The 19306-nt window shown below is 40.6% G+C and overlaps 1 protein-coding gene across 7 annotated transcripts in view; it reads right to left on the bottom strand.

The window, feature by feature from the left end:
• Positions 1 to 695: 695 nt before the first annotated feature.
• Positions 696 to 19306, bottom strand: part of tcf12 (transcription factor 12) — a 77179-nt gene continuing 58568 nt past the window's right edge. For 2 of the 7 annotated variants that reach the window (XM_076727719.1, XM_076727768.1), the window contains 9 exons: positions 15552 to 15696; positions 11691 to 11764; positions 9569 to 9640; positions 8845 to 9036; positions 5552 to 5660; positions 5289 to 5445; positions 4019 to 4263; positions 3239 to 3392; positions 696 to 2751 (listed from right to left, as the gene is read on the bottom strand). In XM_076727719.1, the coding sequence (XP_076583834.1) occupies positions 3250 to 3392; positions 4019 to 4263; positions 5289 to 5445; positions 5552 to 5660; positions 8845 to 9036; positions 9569 to 9640; positions 11691 to 11764; positions 15552 to 15696 (1137 nt within the window). In that variant the 3' untranslated portion in view covers positions 696 to 2751; positions 3239 to 3249. Of the gene's footprint in view, positions 2752 to 3238; positions 3393 to 4018; positions 4264 to 5288; positions 5446 to 5551; positions 5664 to 8844; positions 9037 to 9568; positions 9641 to 11690; positions 11765 to 15551; positions 15697 to 19306 lie in introns of all 7 variants that reach the window. The other 5 variants (XM_076727748.1, XM_076727758.1, XM_076727710.1 and 2 more) reach the window with 4 other exon arrangements.

Raw genomic sequence — 19306 nt, 5'->3', positions numbered from 1 at the left:
AAGGAAGTCTAAAAGAACCCCCATGTTTCTGTGTCATCCTTCCTTCCTGTGTCTTTTCAGAAAATAAAACTTTATGGAGAGGAGAAAATGCAAATATGGAGAAGAAAAGAAACGGAAACAAATGTGCTTGCTCAGTGAGAGAAATAAATGCACATACAATTGAGTTTAAAAAAAGATGGCACATTTATTGCAACATAAATGTTATATACATTGTTTTTTTCTGTTGAAAAAAGACAGAAAATTCAAATTCCCGTTGCCGCAGTTGTTTTTTTTTTTTTTTCCTTTTTTGATGTGCATCGACAATACCTTTTCATGTGACACAAGAACAAATCTTTTTCCAATCAACAACGGACACTGAAGGAGAAGATGGAGGTCGCACTTTTGGGAATCTGGAGCTCGTATGAAGCCTTCTTAAGACCTAGACTACGAGCAACGATTCTGCTATGTTCTTGAGATGCCATTTGTAAATTTCCTGTAATAATGGACAGGTTATCGTAAATAACCGTACATTTTACTATCTAATATAGTAAAATAAAGTAAGAAACTTTTTACTCAAAACATTTGCTTTCAAAAATCTAGAAAGAGTAATATTTAGAATTCAAGAAATATTCTTACAGTATTATTGTATAAAAGACTAACTACAGTGAAAAATAAGCCAAATGTTTTTTTTTTTTTCCTTTTGATTTTCTTTTTTTCATATATTATACAAGGGAAAGCATCTGGGAATACAGCAAAGTCTATCTTGGCAAACAGAGGAGCAAAGAAATATAGGAAGAACAGGAAATTAAAAAAAAAAATGAAGGAAAGAGAGCAGGAAGTGGCATACATCATACCCTCAACCAAAGTCTGCCAGCATGAATACACGCTCATGAATACTGAAATGAAGAACAAGGCCACATTCAGTCAGAGAATACACAAAAACTGTTTCAGTTTCTTTTTTTCTCACTAAAACAAAGTTGTTTAATCATAAATGTTTAATGTAAACTCTCGGCGTGGCGTCTTTTATTCTAATTCAAGTCCCTTTTTTTGCACAGAAGAGTCATTCTGAACGTGGCAGCCTTGTTTAAGGTGTAGATAATGATAGAAGACTATACAAAGAAATAAATGGAATACAAAGCGAGTCTTAAGACCTAAGACATAACACGAGGAGAAACGCAAAGCATGCACACTGATAGGGAAAACAAAATAAAGCCATGAGTGATGTCTTGAAACATAAAAGAAAATCCTGTTAACTGCTTTTGTTCATTATTGTGCTACAGTTCTATGATACTCGACAAAGTCCATGAAATATCTAGTCTGTCTTATTGTACTGAGTATATCACGGCTTGGATCGAAACAATAACTTAGACTTCTTAGTGGCTGACTGAAACTGGGCATTATAATGCTGGAAGCCTAAAGACATGACGTGTTACAACACAAATAGGCATAATTAAATTTTACTCAGAATAACTGCGTTTGAAGTTTAACGTCTTGAGATATGAGCAGAAAGAAACTTAAGTGATGTGTTCATCAGGCCAGGAGAAAGCGTGGTCGTCGTTTTGTCCTTTGTACTTCATTGAGCAATCTCTGGTCAGCTGGTGGCGTGAAAATGGCAAAAGAAAAAAAAAAATCCACCTCTGTGCTGATGTCAGGAGCATGTAACTGTCAGGAGGCTACACAAAGACAAGAATCTGCAAAAATATGTCGCTGCTTACATTTAACACTACAGTATATGGCAAAGGAAGGGCGATGAAGTCCCCTTTTCCTTTAGTTAAGACACTAAAAATATGCAGGGAATGCTAAGGTTCGCAGTTTGCTCTCTGTATTTTCACTGCTCACTACTGAGGGAAAAAAACAAAACAAAAAAAACACAACTAAATGTGAGCTTTCAGTAAACCTACAGTTTGCCATTCGTCTGTCACCTTTGTAGACAATATTGCTGATGCTAATGTGGTCGGGCCTATTATTCCACTGGTCAGTAGCACAAACGCTGCTCTAATCTACACAGAAATAAACACGGCTAACTTTTGGGTACATCTGGCCAGTGGCAGAATGAATTAAATAGAAATATAAATAATATATCCTCTTTTTTTTAAAAAACAACGTGGGGCACTTACATCTTTATTTCTAAGAGCTAATTTTCATGTATATAAAAACAAATCCCTCTAAACCGGCCAATAAATTAATATTTTCAGTACTCAAATACTTTCCCTTCATCTCGGACTTGCCAAACATTGACAGGGTGGAGTGCTCCGTTTTAATGGTGACACTGGCAAACTATAGATTAAGTGAAAAGCTGCATACTTCTCTTTGAATTTCGCTTAACTTTCCCTTTAGACATACACTTTATAGCTCAATAACATAATAAATAGAAAAAAAAAAGAAACAGACAAAACAAAAACAATTGCTGTTACAATGCATTCGTCAATTCAGTTTAGGCACGAGGCAATTTCCACATACGGCTGGAGGAGATTGCGAAGTCTCTGATTGTTCAGAAGCAACACACTTCTTCTTGCAGACAGTGATATGTGCTGATTTTTGTTTGTGGGGAGAAATTTGCAGGTGGAAATTGGTCACAGGGAGCTTATCTGAGCATTATCTGGACGCTTGGTTCTTCTTCAATCTTAGGACTGGATTGTGTTAGTCTCGTAGTTTTGCTTCGAGTGGTCTGTCTCCTCCAATTGGTGTCACAAACTGTGAGTCCTGTCTGTCACTGCTGGGAAGCAAGGTCACCGACTCAAACGGGGCAGAAATGATCTGGATCTCTTTGATCTGGACAGAGGAACGGAGAAACACACAGACCAGAGGTGAATATTAATAATCATACAAGGTACACAGCAAAGTCTATCTGCAGTTTTATATTTTAGGTTCTCATAAGACTTTATTGATTTTTAAGTGTTATTGCTACTCTTTCACATATAAGTCATTTATTATGCAGCAGTGCCAAACATCATGTAGCTCTAGCGTCTTCAAAGAGAAGTTGTGTATCACTGTAAATTAAATATCTCGGGGTTGGTCGTTAAAAACAAGAAATTTGTAGACGACACCTTGCAGTTTGGGAAGTTATGGACATTTTGCTCCATTTATACTGAATAAAAATTGAAATAAAATCCAAAATGACATCAAAAAAGTTTAAAATTCGAATAAACTCATAAAAAAAAAATCCATCAGCTAAGTATTAGAGGAGATAAAAGAAGATACTTTGCTGGGCGGCTTATTCATCTTCTGTTTGAGACAACAATCCTAGAGGTGAGAGTACCTGTGTGCTCCTCAGAGGTGGCCCATGGGGTTAGATGTGTCAGTCAGGCCTGGATGGACCCCTGTGTGGGCTTGTTGGGCATCAGCGGAGCCACCAGACACTTTTTCCTCCTCCCTTCTCTTAAGGCAGGCTGCTTTGGGATTCAAATTCCGCTCTGCAGGGTCAGAGAGACAGACGTGGGTTTCTTTGAACAAAAATAGTGATCTGTTCGTTTTCTTTTCATGATGATAGCACATCGTATGAGCTTAACACAAAAAGGGATATGAAGATCCAGCAGATGAGTGAGTGAAGGCCCGGAGGTGTTAACATTATCTTTGGACCATTGTAAATAATGTGCATTATTATTATTATTATTATTATTATTATTATTATTATTATTATTATTATTATTATTATTATTATTATTATTACTACCATGATACAATGTTTGGCTTCAACATCTTCACTGACTTAAATATCTATAAATAATCATCTGCTGGCATTTTACCACAGCAGACTTGAACAGCTTCCCAGCAGTTTCTCTGCTGTGATATTTTGGCTGAGTATCCAGATTTGGCAGCTCTGTGAGTGAAACAGCTGCCTATAAATCAGAGTGCAGCTCTGTTTACTGCAGTACTCCTTTATATTTACAGTATCCTCTCTGGATGTGACACTGCCTGCAGGAATGTTATGTGAAAATGTTGAAGCATTTTAAAGAATCGCTATTGATCTGATGTTAACGCTGACATCTGAGTCATCGCTACAATGCAAGGATAAAGCTTTCATTAGCTGGACTCTGACCTCTGACTTGCTGCTCCAAGTTAAGTATGACGGCCACAGCCTGGTGGAGGATGAGCAGTTTAGTCTGGGGCTTCTCGCTTTTCAAGTGCAGCTGGCACATGCGTCCCAGCTCCTTGAAGGCCTCGTTGATGTCTCGCACCCTCAGGCGCTCACGGGCGTTGTTCGCCATCCTCCTCTCGCGCTCACGCTCGGCCTTCTGCTCCGGATTCAGGTCCTCATCTTCAGTGATACTGTGGGAGAACGAACTGTTTTATTGTTAATGTCACATAGTAATAATAATGATGATGATAATACAGTCAGTTGAAACTAAGAAGAGAACTCTCCCACTTTAATGCTTTTAATAGTAAGACAACTGCAGAGAGATGACAGGAAAGACATTCAACGTAGGTCCACGGTGGGACACGAAATCCACAGGCCACCGCGGTGCTCCAGCTTAACAAAACTGAAACTTATGTCCACTGAAACAGTGTTGTGGTTGCATGCAGGCACAGCTGATAATTAGCGACTGATCTATAATGATATGAACTCATTACATTGAGGGCCAAGTGGCAAGCTACATTATGGAGTACTACAGTACCACACTTTGTAAAAACAACATTAACAACACTGAATGTGTCAATTTAATTAAGCAAAATGAACGACTCACATTACTGTTGGCAACAGCTTATCAATATAACAGAACACAGGTTCACTGTGTGACCTGGAGCTAAATGTAATTCAGTTTCAACTGTTGGTTTCCTACATATTGCTGCTGCTACGTGATTAATGACAAGAGGAGGGCACCTGTCCAGATTCAACTTTACTTTAATATATTTCTCATTCTTGTTATTCCTTCTTAAAAAAATGTGTTTTTGTAAGTTCAGCATTTTAACCACAAAGATTTTTATTTCAAATCCTCATTGACATCAAAATCAGTCACTGACAGAGATACATCATACAGGCGTAAACCTTTGAAGTATGTACAGTGAAACTTTGTTCAGAATCATGTATTATGGTCTGTCTGCACAGAGGAATGTCACTGACTGGAGGAAACATCCACAGGCCTGCTCAGGCCTTCTCCTCTCTGTGTGCTAGCTGCAGTGTCTTTAGAAAACATTGAAGTCATTGTTCAACCAAAACCACAGGATCAGTCCTCAAGATCTGGGCTGGTATTAAACACTTGTCAGTTCAAATAATATTTTGACTCACACCAAACTAAATATTAGTTGAACCCTAATTTCACCACTGGAAAATATCTTGCTTGTTTGAGTGTCGACATATTCATTCTTACCTTGTGCGTGTGCCTGCTCTGGGTGTCCTCATGTTTTTGTCAGTCTCATCATCTGACTTGTCATCAGGGGAGTTATCCTGCATCTCATCTTTGTCCGGTTTCTCGACCTTCAGCTCCAGGGTGGTGGGCACCTGGCCAGCCAGGGCTGAATTAAGACCTGCAGTGGACAATGTGAATGTGCAGGTAAGACATTAGGCATAAACTGAGCCAGGTCCATACCATGCCGCGGAAGCATCTAATGAAAAGATAAGACTGCATCAGACCTCTGAATGTTTCCACTTGGCTGAGTTCTGTGCTGGATGTGGAGCTGGCACTGGCCAGGCCTCCATGGCTGTTGTTCAGGCTGGCAGCATCGTCAGCATGGGCACCACCCTGCTGCAACACAGACAGGAAGGACAGTGTTAAGAAAGGAAGCAGATATTCTCTGGAGATGATACATAAAACAGTATTTTTGAGCAAGAGGAGCCTGATAAGAGCCCAACATGGAGGACTGAAGTTCAGGTATCATATAAGGGATACTGAGTCACGGTACATCCACAGAGGTGAAGGATTTTAAACAGCATGTTTTCATATGTTCACTAGTACATGCCAAATATAATTATAAACAAACTTTGTTCACCAACAACAGTTTCACAAAGTGTCCCTGAGTGCATGCATTAATATCCTTTATACAATCATGTGTTCACAAAGTGAACCTCGCTCCATCCTTGCTTGTGAATGAGCCTTTCCAGGATGCCCCTTTCATACCCAATCATGATACTATAACCCTGAAACATGTTGCTGCATCACATTCAGAGTAAGCTAATATTTACAAAAATCGATGAAGTTGATCAGGTAATACATTAATTATATTGTCTTTATACTGTATACCTGAGTATGTGTCAAAAAGGATCAGCAAGTTATCACATTTTGTTGTGTTTATGTTTTCCACAGCCTCCCGACTTTTCTAGAGTCCGGGTGGGAATAGTTTTTGACATTTTGATGACATTTAAATGGGATGTTATCTGACAGCTTTTATATATTGAAAGACTTCACTTTTCATATGAAAAGCTTTTTTATTGGAAAAAGAGTGTGGCCCAAGTTCAGGGTCTAATAAGTCATTCAAGTCTGGCATATCCACCAGTTGGGGTTGCTTTGGTGATTTGCTTCACAGTAGTATGTTGTAGACTGTATAACCAAGGGTGAAAAACACAAAATTAAAGCCACCTGTGTCACAATTACTTAAAAAAAAGGACTCATTTATGATACATTCTGAAAACCTCTTATTTATGTTACATTATGCTGCTCACTGCTGTGACATTCTCAGACTTAGCTTTCTGTAACCACAACTAAGACCACGTCTGGTTCTCATATCTGAAATGAGACAAATCCTTCTGCGTTCTCTTTCAAGAGACGTTGAGCTGAAGCCACACAACAGTCTGACCATTTCCTTGTTATTTAGTCCACATTCATAACATAAAAACTCCCACCGTGTTGTACCACAAAGTCCCTCCTTCCTAAGGTTTACCACATGTTCTTGAGCTATTTGATTTCCCCTCTGAGAACCAGCGAAAGGCGGGGATATCTTCAATGAGGGTGGAGGGTATTCCCCCCTTTTCTTATGGAATGTGATCCCCAGTCACTGTTGGCCTCTGTTAACCCCACCACCCTGAGACCCTCCCCTTCCTCAGCACTACGCTAATCTTTGCTGCGCTCTCAACAGGTGTCCAAACAACTCTTTGTCTGGGGGAGGAGGAGGGAAGCCGGGGCCCTGGCAAGAAAAGAACGCTGCCATTTTCATGGCTGGGCCTGATTACCATACAGCTGAAGACTTCTATTTGGGTGGAGGCCGCGGGTTCAGACACACGTTTCCAACGATTCAGATTTCCTGGGTTGTTAAAAAGAAGTGATGAAAAGGGGTGGAAGGGGGTAGAGGGTGGGGTGTCGGCCGGAGTAAAAAGCCTGCGGCTGTGCCGTGCCGAGGCTGGTGAGCTCTGTCTGAGGGGACGTCTTCCCACACAGGAAGTGCTGTGTTAGTGCAGACACAGTATGTTATATCTCACAGTCGCAGTCGGTCAACAACACTGTCACAACCCAGCTCTCTGTAACAAATACATCAAGCTGAGCTCATCTGACAACCACAGGAAAACTCTTGTTAGGGGACAAAATGAGATCCAACAACTTGAGCGTCAGAGTGAAAACACCCAGCGACAGAGAGCACTGAGCCTGACAAAAAACAAGAAGTGAATTTAAGATGAATCAATGTGGGAACAGAGATCTGAGACCACAGACCAGAAGGGGACATAAAAAATGCAGATAAGAAGCTGCACCAAAATACAGTGCAGCTTTGATGACCACGCCAACAAAACATCAGGGAAATCTGTCTGCTGAAAAAATAAACTAAATACCTGTCAAAATGAAAAGCAATAATATTTTTCATTCTTCTTTTCTATTTAATATGCGTTTGTGTGTGTGGGGATAAGTTTGCACATGTCAGATAAATATATCATCTAATTAAACCGATGAGTCGATGGACAGAATAATAATCCACAGCTGTTTGGATCACTGATGAACTGTTTCAGTCACATTTCAAGAAAAGCTTCTCTGGTTGCAGTGAAGATTTGCTGCTTCTCTTTGGTAATGTGATAATGAGCTGAATATTTGGGGTTCTGGACTGTCGGTCGGACAAAGTGATCAAATAATAATGAAAATAATTATTAGTTGCAGCCTGAAACAGTACAAACACACTTCTGGAAAAGCAGATAGATGTCTGGTCTTGATCTGAAGGTAATGTCTAATTTAATGTGAATCATTGGAGGAAATCATTTTCACCTGAGGAATCATTTTCAGACGAGGACTTTAAATGAGTGAAATAAAAATATTAAAACATATCATTGAATCTGTTCATGTTACATTGTCTATGGCTTGTCTTCCATCATTTGCATCCAGTATCTTTCCATAAAAGTAATCTGAACTCCTTGCAACTAATTCAGCATCCTTTTTTTTTTTTTTTTTTTCCCTGCGTGTGACCCAAATTATTTCCAAACACCTCCGGATTACAGTTGGACGAGTCGCCTCAGTTTAATTTCCACTGCAGATGTGTTCAAATCTCTTGGCTCTTTAAAATGAAATACCTCAGATGGAGGATGGGTGAACACATCATGATTTATACTGAGACCTGCATTCCCCCTGTTTTTCAAAAGGTTTACACTTTAACTGGAAAAGGAGAGCAACACACAAACCTTTCTACAGCAAAGCACAACTTCACTCCATTGCGCCTGCTTTTCTCATTTCTCTTTCACCCTTGTGTATACAGCCGCTCTCATGAGGAGGGTGAGCCTTAGGCCAGCCATTACACTTATGGAAAATATGTCAGGATGAATTCAACTGTTCATGTGTGGAGAATGTCTACTTTCTACACATGGCAGTGGACCTGTGTTGAACAGGTGGCCAAGGCTTCTTGTGTTGCCAAGTTTGACAAATAACATATAGGAATGCACCAAAGAAATATGTTTTCTCTCTCACATTAAGCAATATCCTGAATACATATAAATCAAAATACTTGAAGTTCTCATACCATCGCTGCTGTCCGACTTGGAACCAATGCAGAGGCAGGGAAGTTTGCTCCAATGGCTGCTATTGGCCCATTTTGCGCCTGTCCCAGCAGACTGTGTATGTCGCTGGGCAGACTGGCGGTGGAGCCCACTGCATGGTTCCTCAGAACAAGGATTGCATCATCCAGTCTGTCCAGACGATCCTCCATTCGAGACTGGGAGGACCAGAGGGATTGGAGAGCGAAGGGTTAGGGAGAGGGAGAAGAGAGGAAAAGAGGGACAGAGCAGCTTAGTATAAGCACATTAGGACAAAAATTGGAAACACTGATTGTATGGTGTGGACTTGAAAAGACACAAAAACATCTGAAACATAAGATAAAGAAAGCAAGTCAAATGGAAGATCAATTGAGCCATTTCAGCTTGAGTTGTAACGTCAACAAATGCCATCATTTGTGATTAAAAAGGAAACAAACAAACAAACAAACAAAAACCTGACAGACGCACACCAGCCACTTAGAGTGCTTCAACAACTAATTTAGAATTTAACATCTGCACCTAAGATGAGTACTGCATGCTGAAACGGCTAAAACAGGCAACACAACATGACAATATGGCAGCACAGGCATAAAAAAGAAACGCCATTTCACTGTGAAGAATGAGGACCACAGGTCAAACTTGTGAGAAAAAAGTAAAATGAGGAAAGACGCATGGAACACGTAATGGGTACAGGCTCTGTCGGAAGAGTACCTCGCAGACATCCTTTAAGAAAGACATGGCATCCTGGAGATGCTCATGTAACTGCTGATGAACTCTGTTTTTCTGGCAAAGTCAAATAAGAATAGGACAGGATTATGAAAAAAGATCAGTATCTATAAATACCAGCAACACACAGTGGAAAGAGATTGTTTCTGCAAAGACACACAGACAAGTAGTGCAGGATTTGGAAGGAAGCGCACAGCTGCTGACCATTCACTTTGTAAGGATGAAAGTGTTCATTGTTTGCACATTTAATAACTCCTACAGCATTGGTCTTGTCTCCTTTTCTTTGGGATTGTAGGAGGTGTTACACAAAGTTCACGTCCTCCACATTATATTTAATACAATGCACAAAAGTTTCTTTGTGCGGTTGGCTCCCAAATTGTGTGTTTTGTTATTTCTCTGTTGGAAGAAATCTCATCGTTGGCAAAAGCTGCCTTCTCCATTATCTAATATCACCTTCGATTATAGAGCCTAATATTAGTTTGTGTTGTTATATTCATTATAACCAGCTGTGCCTTTCGCCATCGCCAAGTGATCTGAAGCGAGGGGCCACTTTGCAGGCGTGTTTTGTGGATAAGCCCTTTTGGCATGGGGCTAGTTTCACCCAGGGACTTCACGTAATTTGTAATAATTGCAAAGGTTGTCTCTGAGCTTAATCCCATGTATATCTGCCATGTCTGTAATTCGTATGGCAAAAATTTCACTGCAAATTATCTACCACAATTCGCCAAACACAATGGTCATGTGATAATATTAGTCCCGTGCAAATTTGTTCAGGAAGCGGACAGAGCCTTGGCATCATATCCCGGGGACAGTGTAAAGAGTGAAATACAGGCTTCGCTTATCCCGCATGAACGTGTCGTGTGAAACAGAGACATTGGGGGGTCACTTCCAAATCACATCGGGCTTAAGACAGCTATTTTAGAGAAATAAATACAGATAACTCTTATCCTTACATAAACTACTGTCAGTAGCTCACTTACCATGTTCACTAACAAGATTAGTCATTTTGACTGGAATATAATCCTCATCTTGCGTGTTTAGATAGTTCATCGCTGTTTTCTAGAACTAATGGGGCTTTCCAAATTCAACTACCCGGGAACTGTGATCCATGCTTTTATTTCAATACACTCCCAAATGAATCATGACAGGTCATCATTTGAACTCTCCTTCACCGGCTGACAGTGGAATATTTCAGTCATTAAAAACTGTCATAGAATCTTTAAAAATGAAAGTAATATGGAGCCCGTGAGCATAAAGTTTAAGCATCTTTAAGGCTCAATGTTTACCGTTTCCGTTGTATTCGCATTACTTCCACCAGCAGCTAATTTTCATGTTATCTGATATCATTCACTTTTATTGTTCACTTCACTTGTGTACTCTCGCTTATCTTTGGTGGCCATGAAGAGACAAAACAATGCTGGAGGCAGAGTGGGAGGAGACATCTACATAGTGATGTTCAATATCGTCCTCACGTGCACTTGGCTGCTTGACTGGACCTATGTGATAAGATTTCAACTGGAATGACTGCGCTCCACGTTTTGAGCAATGGTGAACAATAAATGTGGCTATGTACTTATTTTATGTATTTCCAAAGGCTACATGGGTTTCAAGATGAGATTTGTCTCAGTGTTTTTTGATGATTTTGAGCAAACACTGCTTTGTATTATTTGTCTCTATGGCTACAGTTTTATTTATCATGAAAAGCTGTTTGTACTGTTATAATTAGTTCTGTAAGTCAACATTTTGCCCAGCATGACACCTGCATGATTGAGATGCATGACATGTGCATCAGGTAGCAGGCTGGGTGAAAGCTGATCTGTGGCTCTGCTCGCATGGTAGCGAAGGAATCCTGGAGATGCGGTTCAGCAAACAGCTGCCACCGCCACACCAGCCCCCTTAACTAAACCCATCCCCCAACTGTCATCCCTGTCCTGGCCCACGGAGTAGAGGACAGATGGCAAGCCCCAAGGGACAGGTATTGTTCAGTTTGGTTATCTCTTTACCCCCACCGTCCCCAGCAAAACATTTGTCAGACAAGAATCTCCCTGTAATGCTAGCTCTGTCCTTCATGGGTAAATTATCTAAAGTAATGCGGACGGGAACTTACCAGCGAGTGAAGGGAGTTCTCATAATTTGGAGAGGAGGGGGTCTGTCCACCAGCACGAGGCCACTGGTTGGTACCTGATGAGACAGAAAGAGACGGAGTGGAGGTCAGTGGTAGAAATGATTCAGTCTCATATCAACATGGCTGATGGCTGTATCCTGTTCCACTGAGTATACCAATGCAAAAGCTAACTGACGCACACAATAACACGCAGTCCAAACACAGCGACATCCTGATTTTCTGGTTTCTTGTTGTTCCATATGGGATATTTTTATCTTTATGGGCTCAACTGCATCACTTCCTGATGGCTGGACTGCATCCTGACACATGAGCCAGCGGAGGGTTCGTCTAAAGCCCACTTCCACCCTGTAATGCAGGCTGCATCTGCACATTAATAAGCGTAAACATGCGAGGCTGGAGAATAATATGAGTACTGACAAGCCTGATTTTAAACAAAACAAAAACAAAGTTTTCCTTCACACAGTTTTCCTTCAACAACTTTTGAGTCTGTAGAAACACATCAGCACGGCACGGCTGAAAGTGTCTTGGCACGAGGCCTTCATCAAGGTTTTTGATGAAGGAAATATGGCAAGCATCTGGGTCCAATCAAGTCCATACTCCTCCACTACATTTGCTGGCACTGCTGAGTTATCTTTCTCTTTAGTTGTTTTTTGTCAAGCACCTATCTGACTGGTTAGTACAGTCAGATTGTCTTCAAGGATTTCACAGCACATCTGGAAACATCTGAGTACCATTGTTTCATTGATACCAATATGTCCCATTTTAGTAATGAAATCTAAATATAGAGAAACGTAAGATACTTTGCGCAAGAGATTACAATTTACCTTTGTCTGGAAGAAGTTCACAGTGGATTTTGTACATTTACTTGTGCCAAAATGTGAATCTACAGGCCAGTGCAGGAAAGCAAATCATGCTGATTTGATCTGGTGTAAATTAGTGCAAAGGACAAAGGAGTCCACATCTGCTCATCACATTTCCAGTTCCACCACAATATTTCTTTCTCTCTCTCTTTCTGAGGCACAATCATCCAAGTAACCTGCCTGCCATGTGCAACAGGAGGCGATGCATTATACAATTAAATAACCTTAATGGACTTTGACAACAATGAACCTTTCCAGGTTATTTACAGGATAGGATGTCTTTCCAGCTCAGGGCTCTCAGTACTCTTCTGGTGTCTATTATGGTGGAAGCATGCCAAACCCAGCCGACATACACGGAGTCCACTGTAGCACACTCTACAGATGGAGATTTTGTTTTGGTTGTCTATCATTTAGGGTGTATCTAAAAACTCATTTCGGGTGCTGTTCTCCACTTGTTATCATAGCAAAACAATGAAAAATGCAGACCAGGATGAGGGGGATCATTTATAGCAGAGGGGCTGTTGCAGTGGTGACTGGGATCAAACTGTATTCATAAAATAAAATATTGATTCAAAAGCTCCAACGTGTAGGAGTCTTATCTGTGAGCAGATTCACCGTTGCAGTATTTTACTCCTAATTATTCAGTGCTTGTTATTACAAATTAGAGCCTGTATGGTCAAACCAAACACATAATAAACCACTGAACTGACCAGAGTAAGACGCTAATGTATATTTTTGACAAGCACAAGAAAAATAACACCTCCCTTAGGCTCAAAAAACTGTTCAGAATACGTTTTTCCATTAATTCATTCCAATGAAACGTCTCATTAAACGTCTGTGGTCTTCTATATTTGAGTTTTCATGTTTCTTTACACTTGCAGCCTTGGAAAAATCAGATTTTAATTAACAGACTATTAAAAGTGACTTCAGAAAAGGAAATGAGAGAGCCTCTGTTGGGCCTCAGCTTTCTCCCAGGTGAATGAGACAGGAACTCCACATGAGCCTGTGCTGGCTGGCGGCTATGAAAAATTAGCCTGGGGCTCTGGTCCCCACGTGCACCAGAGAGGGCTAATTGAACAAAGCAGTCTTGAGTAATGTTGCTGTATATTGGTCTAATCCTAATGATGAATGGATTTTCAACAGCGATCCAAATGTTGTGCCAATTTCAAAATATCGTTCTTTTTCTCAGCCCAGAAGCGTAATAAGGGTGAATAATTGGCCAAACCATATATATTTCCCACAATCCCCAATGTATTCATTTTGCATTAACTGCATTGCACTTGTATGTTTTTATTAAATGTTCTATTATAAAAGCGTAAAACAATTCAAATTTTTAAACATACGACAAAGCAGACTGTAAATTAACATTGTTATACTGCCAGGTGTGGCATGCTCTACTGTAAATAGGACAATGGGGGGTCTCCCTATGCTGTCATAGTCCTCATCATCAGCTGAGTCACAGGCACCCTCCTTCGCCCACTGGCAGATAAAAAGGCCTTTTGCAGCCTTGACTGCGTGTGTGTGTGTGTGTGTGTGTTGGGGGGAACAGCTGTCCATGGGGCAGGGCAACAGCTGAGGATGAGGGGGGCATACGTAGAGACAGCTGTCGCCACTCCATTACCACACATGACACAACTGGCCGCTGAAACAACACACTGGGCTTTCCCTTACTGTCCCCCCTCGTTCCGATCCTTTTACTCTCTGGCCTCTGTCAACACGTCTGGCAATCCATATTCTTCTTTTATACATTTCTTTTTACTGCACTTAAAAACCCAGTATATTACACACAGGAACCTTCTTTAGGTGTACAGTTCAGAGGAAGGCCTGTTGGCCTGTCCTCAAAAATCAAGCTGACAGGAAAACACACAGTGCCAAGCACTTGTTTGGGGAAAAACGGATTATGTAACAATAAATCTACTCTCTCAAATTGTGTCTTATTACAAAGTAGGACAAGCACTATGAGCCACGACTATAAGCCATAAAAACTTGGATAACAGTTCTACAAAAAACTAAATATGAAAAGCTTTTCAAAAATGCAATTCAAGACCCACTTCAAACATTTTCATTATACGAGTTTCAAATCCTTAAGCACCCTAAAAGCCACAGTCCCGCTCTTTTTCATTTACACTGTTATTTCAGGGCCTTGTCATTAAAACTTCAGTTCCATCACTTAAAAATAAAGTCCAGGCTCGGTCGAAACTTATTCTGAAAGTACTCGTCAGCTAGATCTCAATTTACCAACATGAACAAAGACCCCCTTAAAAAGCTGAGAGCCAGAACTGAGGGTGATGTCACCAGGCGTCGATGTGGAGCAGCGAAAATAAAGACCATGTTGTGACACTGGACCAACAAGTCAGGTAGTGTTTTAAGGTCAGAATAAACTTGATTTTATGCTTTTAGGACAACTCACAGGGCAACTGCTGTCACAGCAGATAAAAAGCAGCTAGTGGCTAAATCTGGCACAAAGCATCTCTTCCCTTTGCTTGAGATTAATGTTTGTCTTACACGGTTCGAGAATTATTTTACCATGCAGCCACGAGGACAGGGTATCGTTTCAATACTTGTTTCCAGGGCTGTGCAGCCTTATCGCAGACTAAACTAAGCTTTCTCTTAGAATAGATTCATGTAAAAATAGCATTAACTGCCCTGGCATAGATAAAGCACGGAGAATGAGTTGAGAATGATTAGAGCTTCTTTTACGACTAAAAGGGGTATTAAATAAAGTTTTAGGGAAACTCCACACTTCAGTCTGCTTAGGCTTTAATTAATTCAACTACTGCACGACATAGTAAAAGTAATTAAATTAATTAAAGTTGCATTCATGAAAGCCTCTTAATTAGCTTGGCTATTCCAGGTCAAGGCCTAAGTCTAACACATTCTGACGTGTCTGTCGCAGGCTTGAAAAGTCCTTGTGAAGTGGTTTCAGTGTGTACATGTTCTATTCTACTGTTAATGTCGGCATAGGTGTGCACGACATGCTTACCGGGCCTTCCAGATGGGGTGCCGGCAGCAGTCACCACAGTGCCTGCTGAGGCAGCACCTGCTGTGGCTGTCAGAGGTGAAGGGGAACCCACAGGTGTCGACGGGTTGGATGGAAAACTACTGCTAGTGTGGTCAGGTGAGTAAATCTGTGTAAAGGAAGAGAGAAAAGTAAGATTCATCATTACTACGCCAACATCAGCGCTAAATAAAAATAAAATAGACTTCCCAAGTCGCTGTTTCTTCATATTCTTTACAGCTGTTACCATCTCCAAGCCAAACATGTATCATTAATTATGGGAATTTTACTGCCAGGACTGTCATAAAAATGCTCAGTGGATACATGTGAGCTGTTAGTCCTCTGCTCAGAGCAGGACCTTAACAAAATGAACAATAAATAATATGAACTTTGATGTCTTGCTCTGAATCCACCTCTGTAAATCAATTGTGTGTCTGAACATTAATACCAAGAGACAAATGCGGTTTATCTGAATAGCAGCATCAGTAATGCCGTCCATGTAGCACAAATGACTGACAATAACATTTTACTTTGCAAATGAAACAATATCTATCTGTCATTCATGGTTGGCTATGTTTGATCTCCTGCGTTTCTCTAATTAAAAGAAAAAAGGCTTTTTGTCTAAATCTTACCTATTTATTTTCTTACACTTTTATGTGTGTACCTTAAAATATTAACTCACTGACACTGAAATAAAACTGGAATTCAAATGAGTAAATACAAGCCCTGCTTCCTAACTTCTAAATTCAACATCACACCAATTCAGAATGCAAATCTCACCTCGCATGAACTGCACAGATGTATCACAAATAGACTCGTTCACGTGTTGTGTGGTGTTACATAGCAAAATGATCACACTCATCACAAAGAGTGAAAGGGAAAGGAGAAGTATATCTAAAAACGGACACATCTAAATGACTGCACAAGCGAGCTTAAGTGTAACGGGTTGAATTAAGGTCACACTCTGGAGATGGCCTGTCGTTCAGGGGTCGGTGTTGGCTCCAATTAAAGCACAAGACTAAAGAGTGAGACTTTTCTGTTTTTTTACATAAAATGACTCATATCCTAATAGTTACTTGTAAATCTTTTATGGGGAAAGGTTTGTTTTTCACTTGTATTGAAAGTCACTACAGTTATTATTCCTCTGTGGCTTCAGAAAGTGCAGACGCCCAACCTGGAAACCCCGTTAAGCCAACTACAGTAAATCTCAAGGGCTGCAGTTCAGCCTGCACCAGATATTGTATCATGGACCATATATCAAATCTAGTATAATCCAACTGCTGTTTATTTTTTGCATGTTTCTAAACTGCATGAAGAGGACAAATCGGACGAATGCCTTGATTTTCTGCTTGTTGCCAACAAGTTAAGTTTGAGTTACAGTTTCATTTCTACAATAACAGACAATTCACAGTAACTTTACTGTGTCCACGCATCCTCTGCTAGGTTACGCTGAGGTCGCTGAGTTTTAGGATGACATGTCTATCACAGGGGAACGAGGAGATTACCTCTTCAGAACTTCCACAGGGATTTCATTTGTTTAAACAAATGCTGGATTAAAGCGCAAACACATCCCTGATTTTTTTCCCCCCCTGTAATAAGAGGATATTGTGCCATAATGGAACATGTCTGAAAGAACTCAGGGTATTACGGGTGGATCCTGACTAATTAGCAGAGAAAAAAACAGCAGATCCGCGGAGATTTCTCCTCCAAGTTAAGATCAAATTGAGCTCGCAGGAAACCGTTTGACTTCTATGGGGATGATAGAATCCACTCATTATTAATAATCTCCTTATTCAATCTTGATCTCTGGGCTTTAGTTTTTCAATCAACTTGGAGTACCAGGATAGAGGCTTCACTGAAGTGTGCCACAGAGTGTGGAGGACGAGGGATTGCCCGGTCTGTAAAGGGAGGAACGGCTATTTATGCTTTTCTACACGCTGAGAGCACAACGTTTCTCTCAGCTCAGCGTTTTCACTCTCAGATACACAATTCAGTAAAAACTAAGGAGGATTAATCGTGTGGTTGGCACTCTGCTGGAAACCTGGACTCTAAACAAATCTCCAAATATTTCTTGGTTTCTCAAAAGCAAACTGTTTATAAGCGTGACTTCTGACCCGACAATATATGACTTTCTATTCTTTTCACTCACTGGCTCCTAACGCTGCTTTCAAAGTGAAACATGGCTCATTTTACTGGAATAAATGAAGCTCCGCCTCATCATCAGTTACGCTCCCGCAGGCGGCGTGGGGCCAATAAGCACGGCCAATTTAAAAGGGCGGAGAACAAAAGCTCTACAAAGGGCGGCCCGTGGAGTTGAGCCACAGCAGTTATAAACTCCCCTGTGCCCCCTGCTCCAGCCACCTACCCCCACCCCAGTCCAACCGTGTCCATTTCACTCCAGCTTTGTCATGCTAATAGTATTGAGTCTGCAAATATAAAGGACTTAATTTGTTATTACCATCCCTAAACTCTCATATTTTGTCCGTACACTGGTGAGAAATATTCCTTCTGCACGTATAGCTTGTGCTGTGGCATGTGAAATTAAAACTGAACAAAATCCAAACACCAATATGTCAACGCACACATGATGTGGAGGCAAAATATTTAACGGTATTTAAGGAGATTTAGCTGAAAAGTTTTATGCTGTAAAAATCAAAAGCAGCTTGTAATAAAGCAGAATTTGAAAGAAATACTCAATCTGGTATATGCAAAGACAATCCCAGAGAGAGAACATTATTCCAGTTGGACAGTGTGCGGACCTGTGAGGGGAATTACTGGGACAAGTAATGCCCATTATGTTTAAGATTATATGCACTTCAAGTCATTGCCACTGTGTTCAGTTCAAAGGGTGACTCCCTGCGCTTCAGCTCTCCACACCGTACATCTGCCCATTCACTGAATGTTTAGGCTCAAGGTTAAACGTTAAACCACTGAATGGTTTCCCTTAAATTTCCATTTAATGGACAAATTCCTCTTTTGGGTGAAAATCAAAGACTGAGTGAAGTTGTCTTTTCAATCATATAGAGTTTTGTGCCCAAGTTAGGCAATGTTATCCCTCTGGCCATCTTAAATACAGTTTCTCTTACACAGTACCTATGTGATCGAAACTGAATCTACCTAAAACAGTCTACCCATCAGCTGATGTGTACAGCTGTCAGAAGTATTTCTTTCCATTGTGAACCTCTATGAGCTACAGCAAATTAAACACTTACTACAATACATTACAGGATGTCACAGATATCCAGGGCTGTTATTCCAAAGTGAAGTGTAATCCACTGGCCTTAGGAGTATTTTCACTATACAATGTCCTTTCTTGAATACTCTTAGTTTAAGCCCACAATTATCCAGGCTTAGGCCAAAAAACAACTACAAACATGTCCTCTGGGCTTTTTTAATCAGCAGTCAGTATAGCACTTAATTCCCTGCATGATCACTGAGGTCACCATCTTTAGAGACAGAAATGGGCCATTATTCTATTTTGCAGAGAAATGATTTTGAGAGTGTGGGAGCACAGAAGTTAAACATGAGTTTCACACGTTGAGAGGAGGTCAGACTTCAGGGGAGACTGTGTAATTTGAGTGTGTTTACGTGGCTATCCTGGTTATGATCGGGTTTCAGAACCTGGATATGTGAGCTGGAGCACTCCAACAGAAACCAGGATAGTGTTGCTTTTATAGTTTATAGGTTTCAAGATGGAGAGAAATCAAGACTAAGTTGCACACGGGTCATGAGAAACTTGG

This window comes from Chaetodon auriga, chromosome 1, assembly GCF_051107435.1.
Source record: "Chaetodon auriga isolate fChaAug3 chromosome 1, fChaAug3.hap1, whole genome shotgun sequence".
Lineage (NCBI taxonomy): Eukaryota > Metazoa > Chordata > Actinopteri > Chaetodontiformes > Chaetodontidae > Chaetodon > Chaetodon auriga.
The sequence above is the reverse complement of the archived record's forward strand: the minus strand, read 5'-3'. Positions and strand labels throughout refer to the sequence as shown.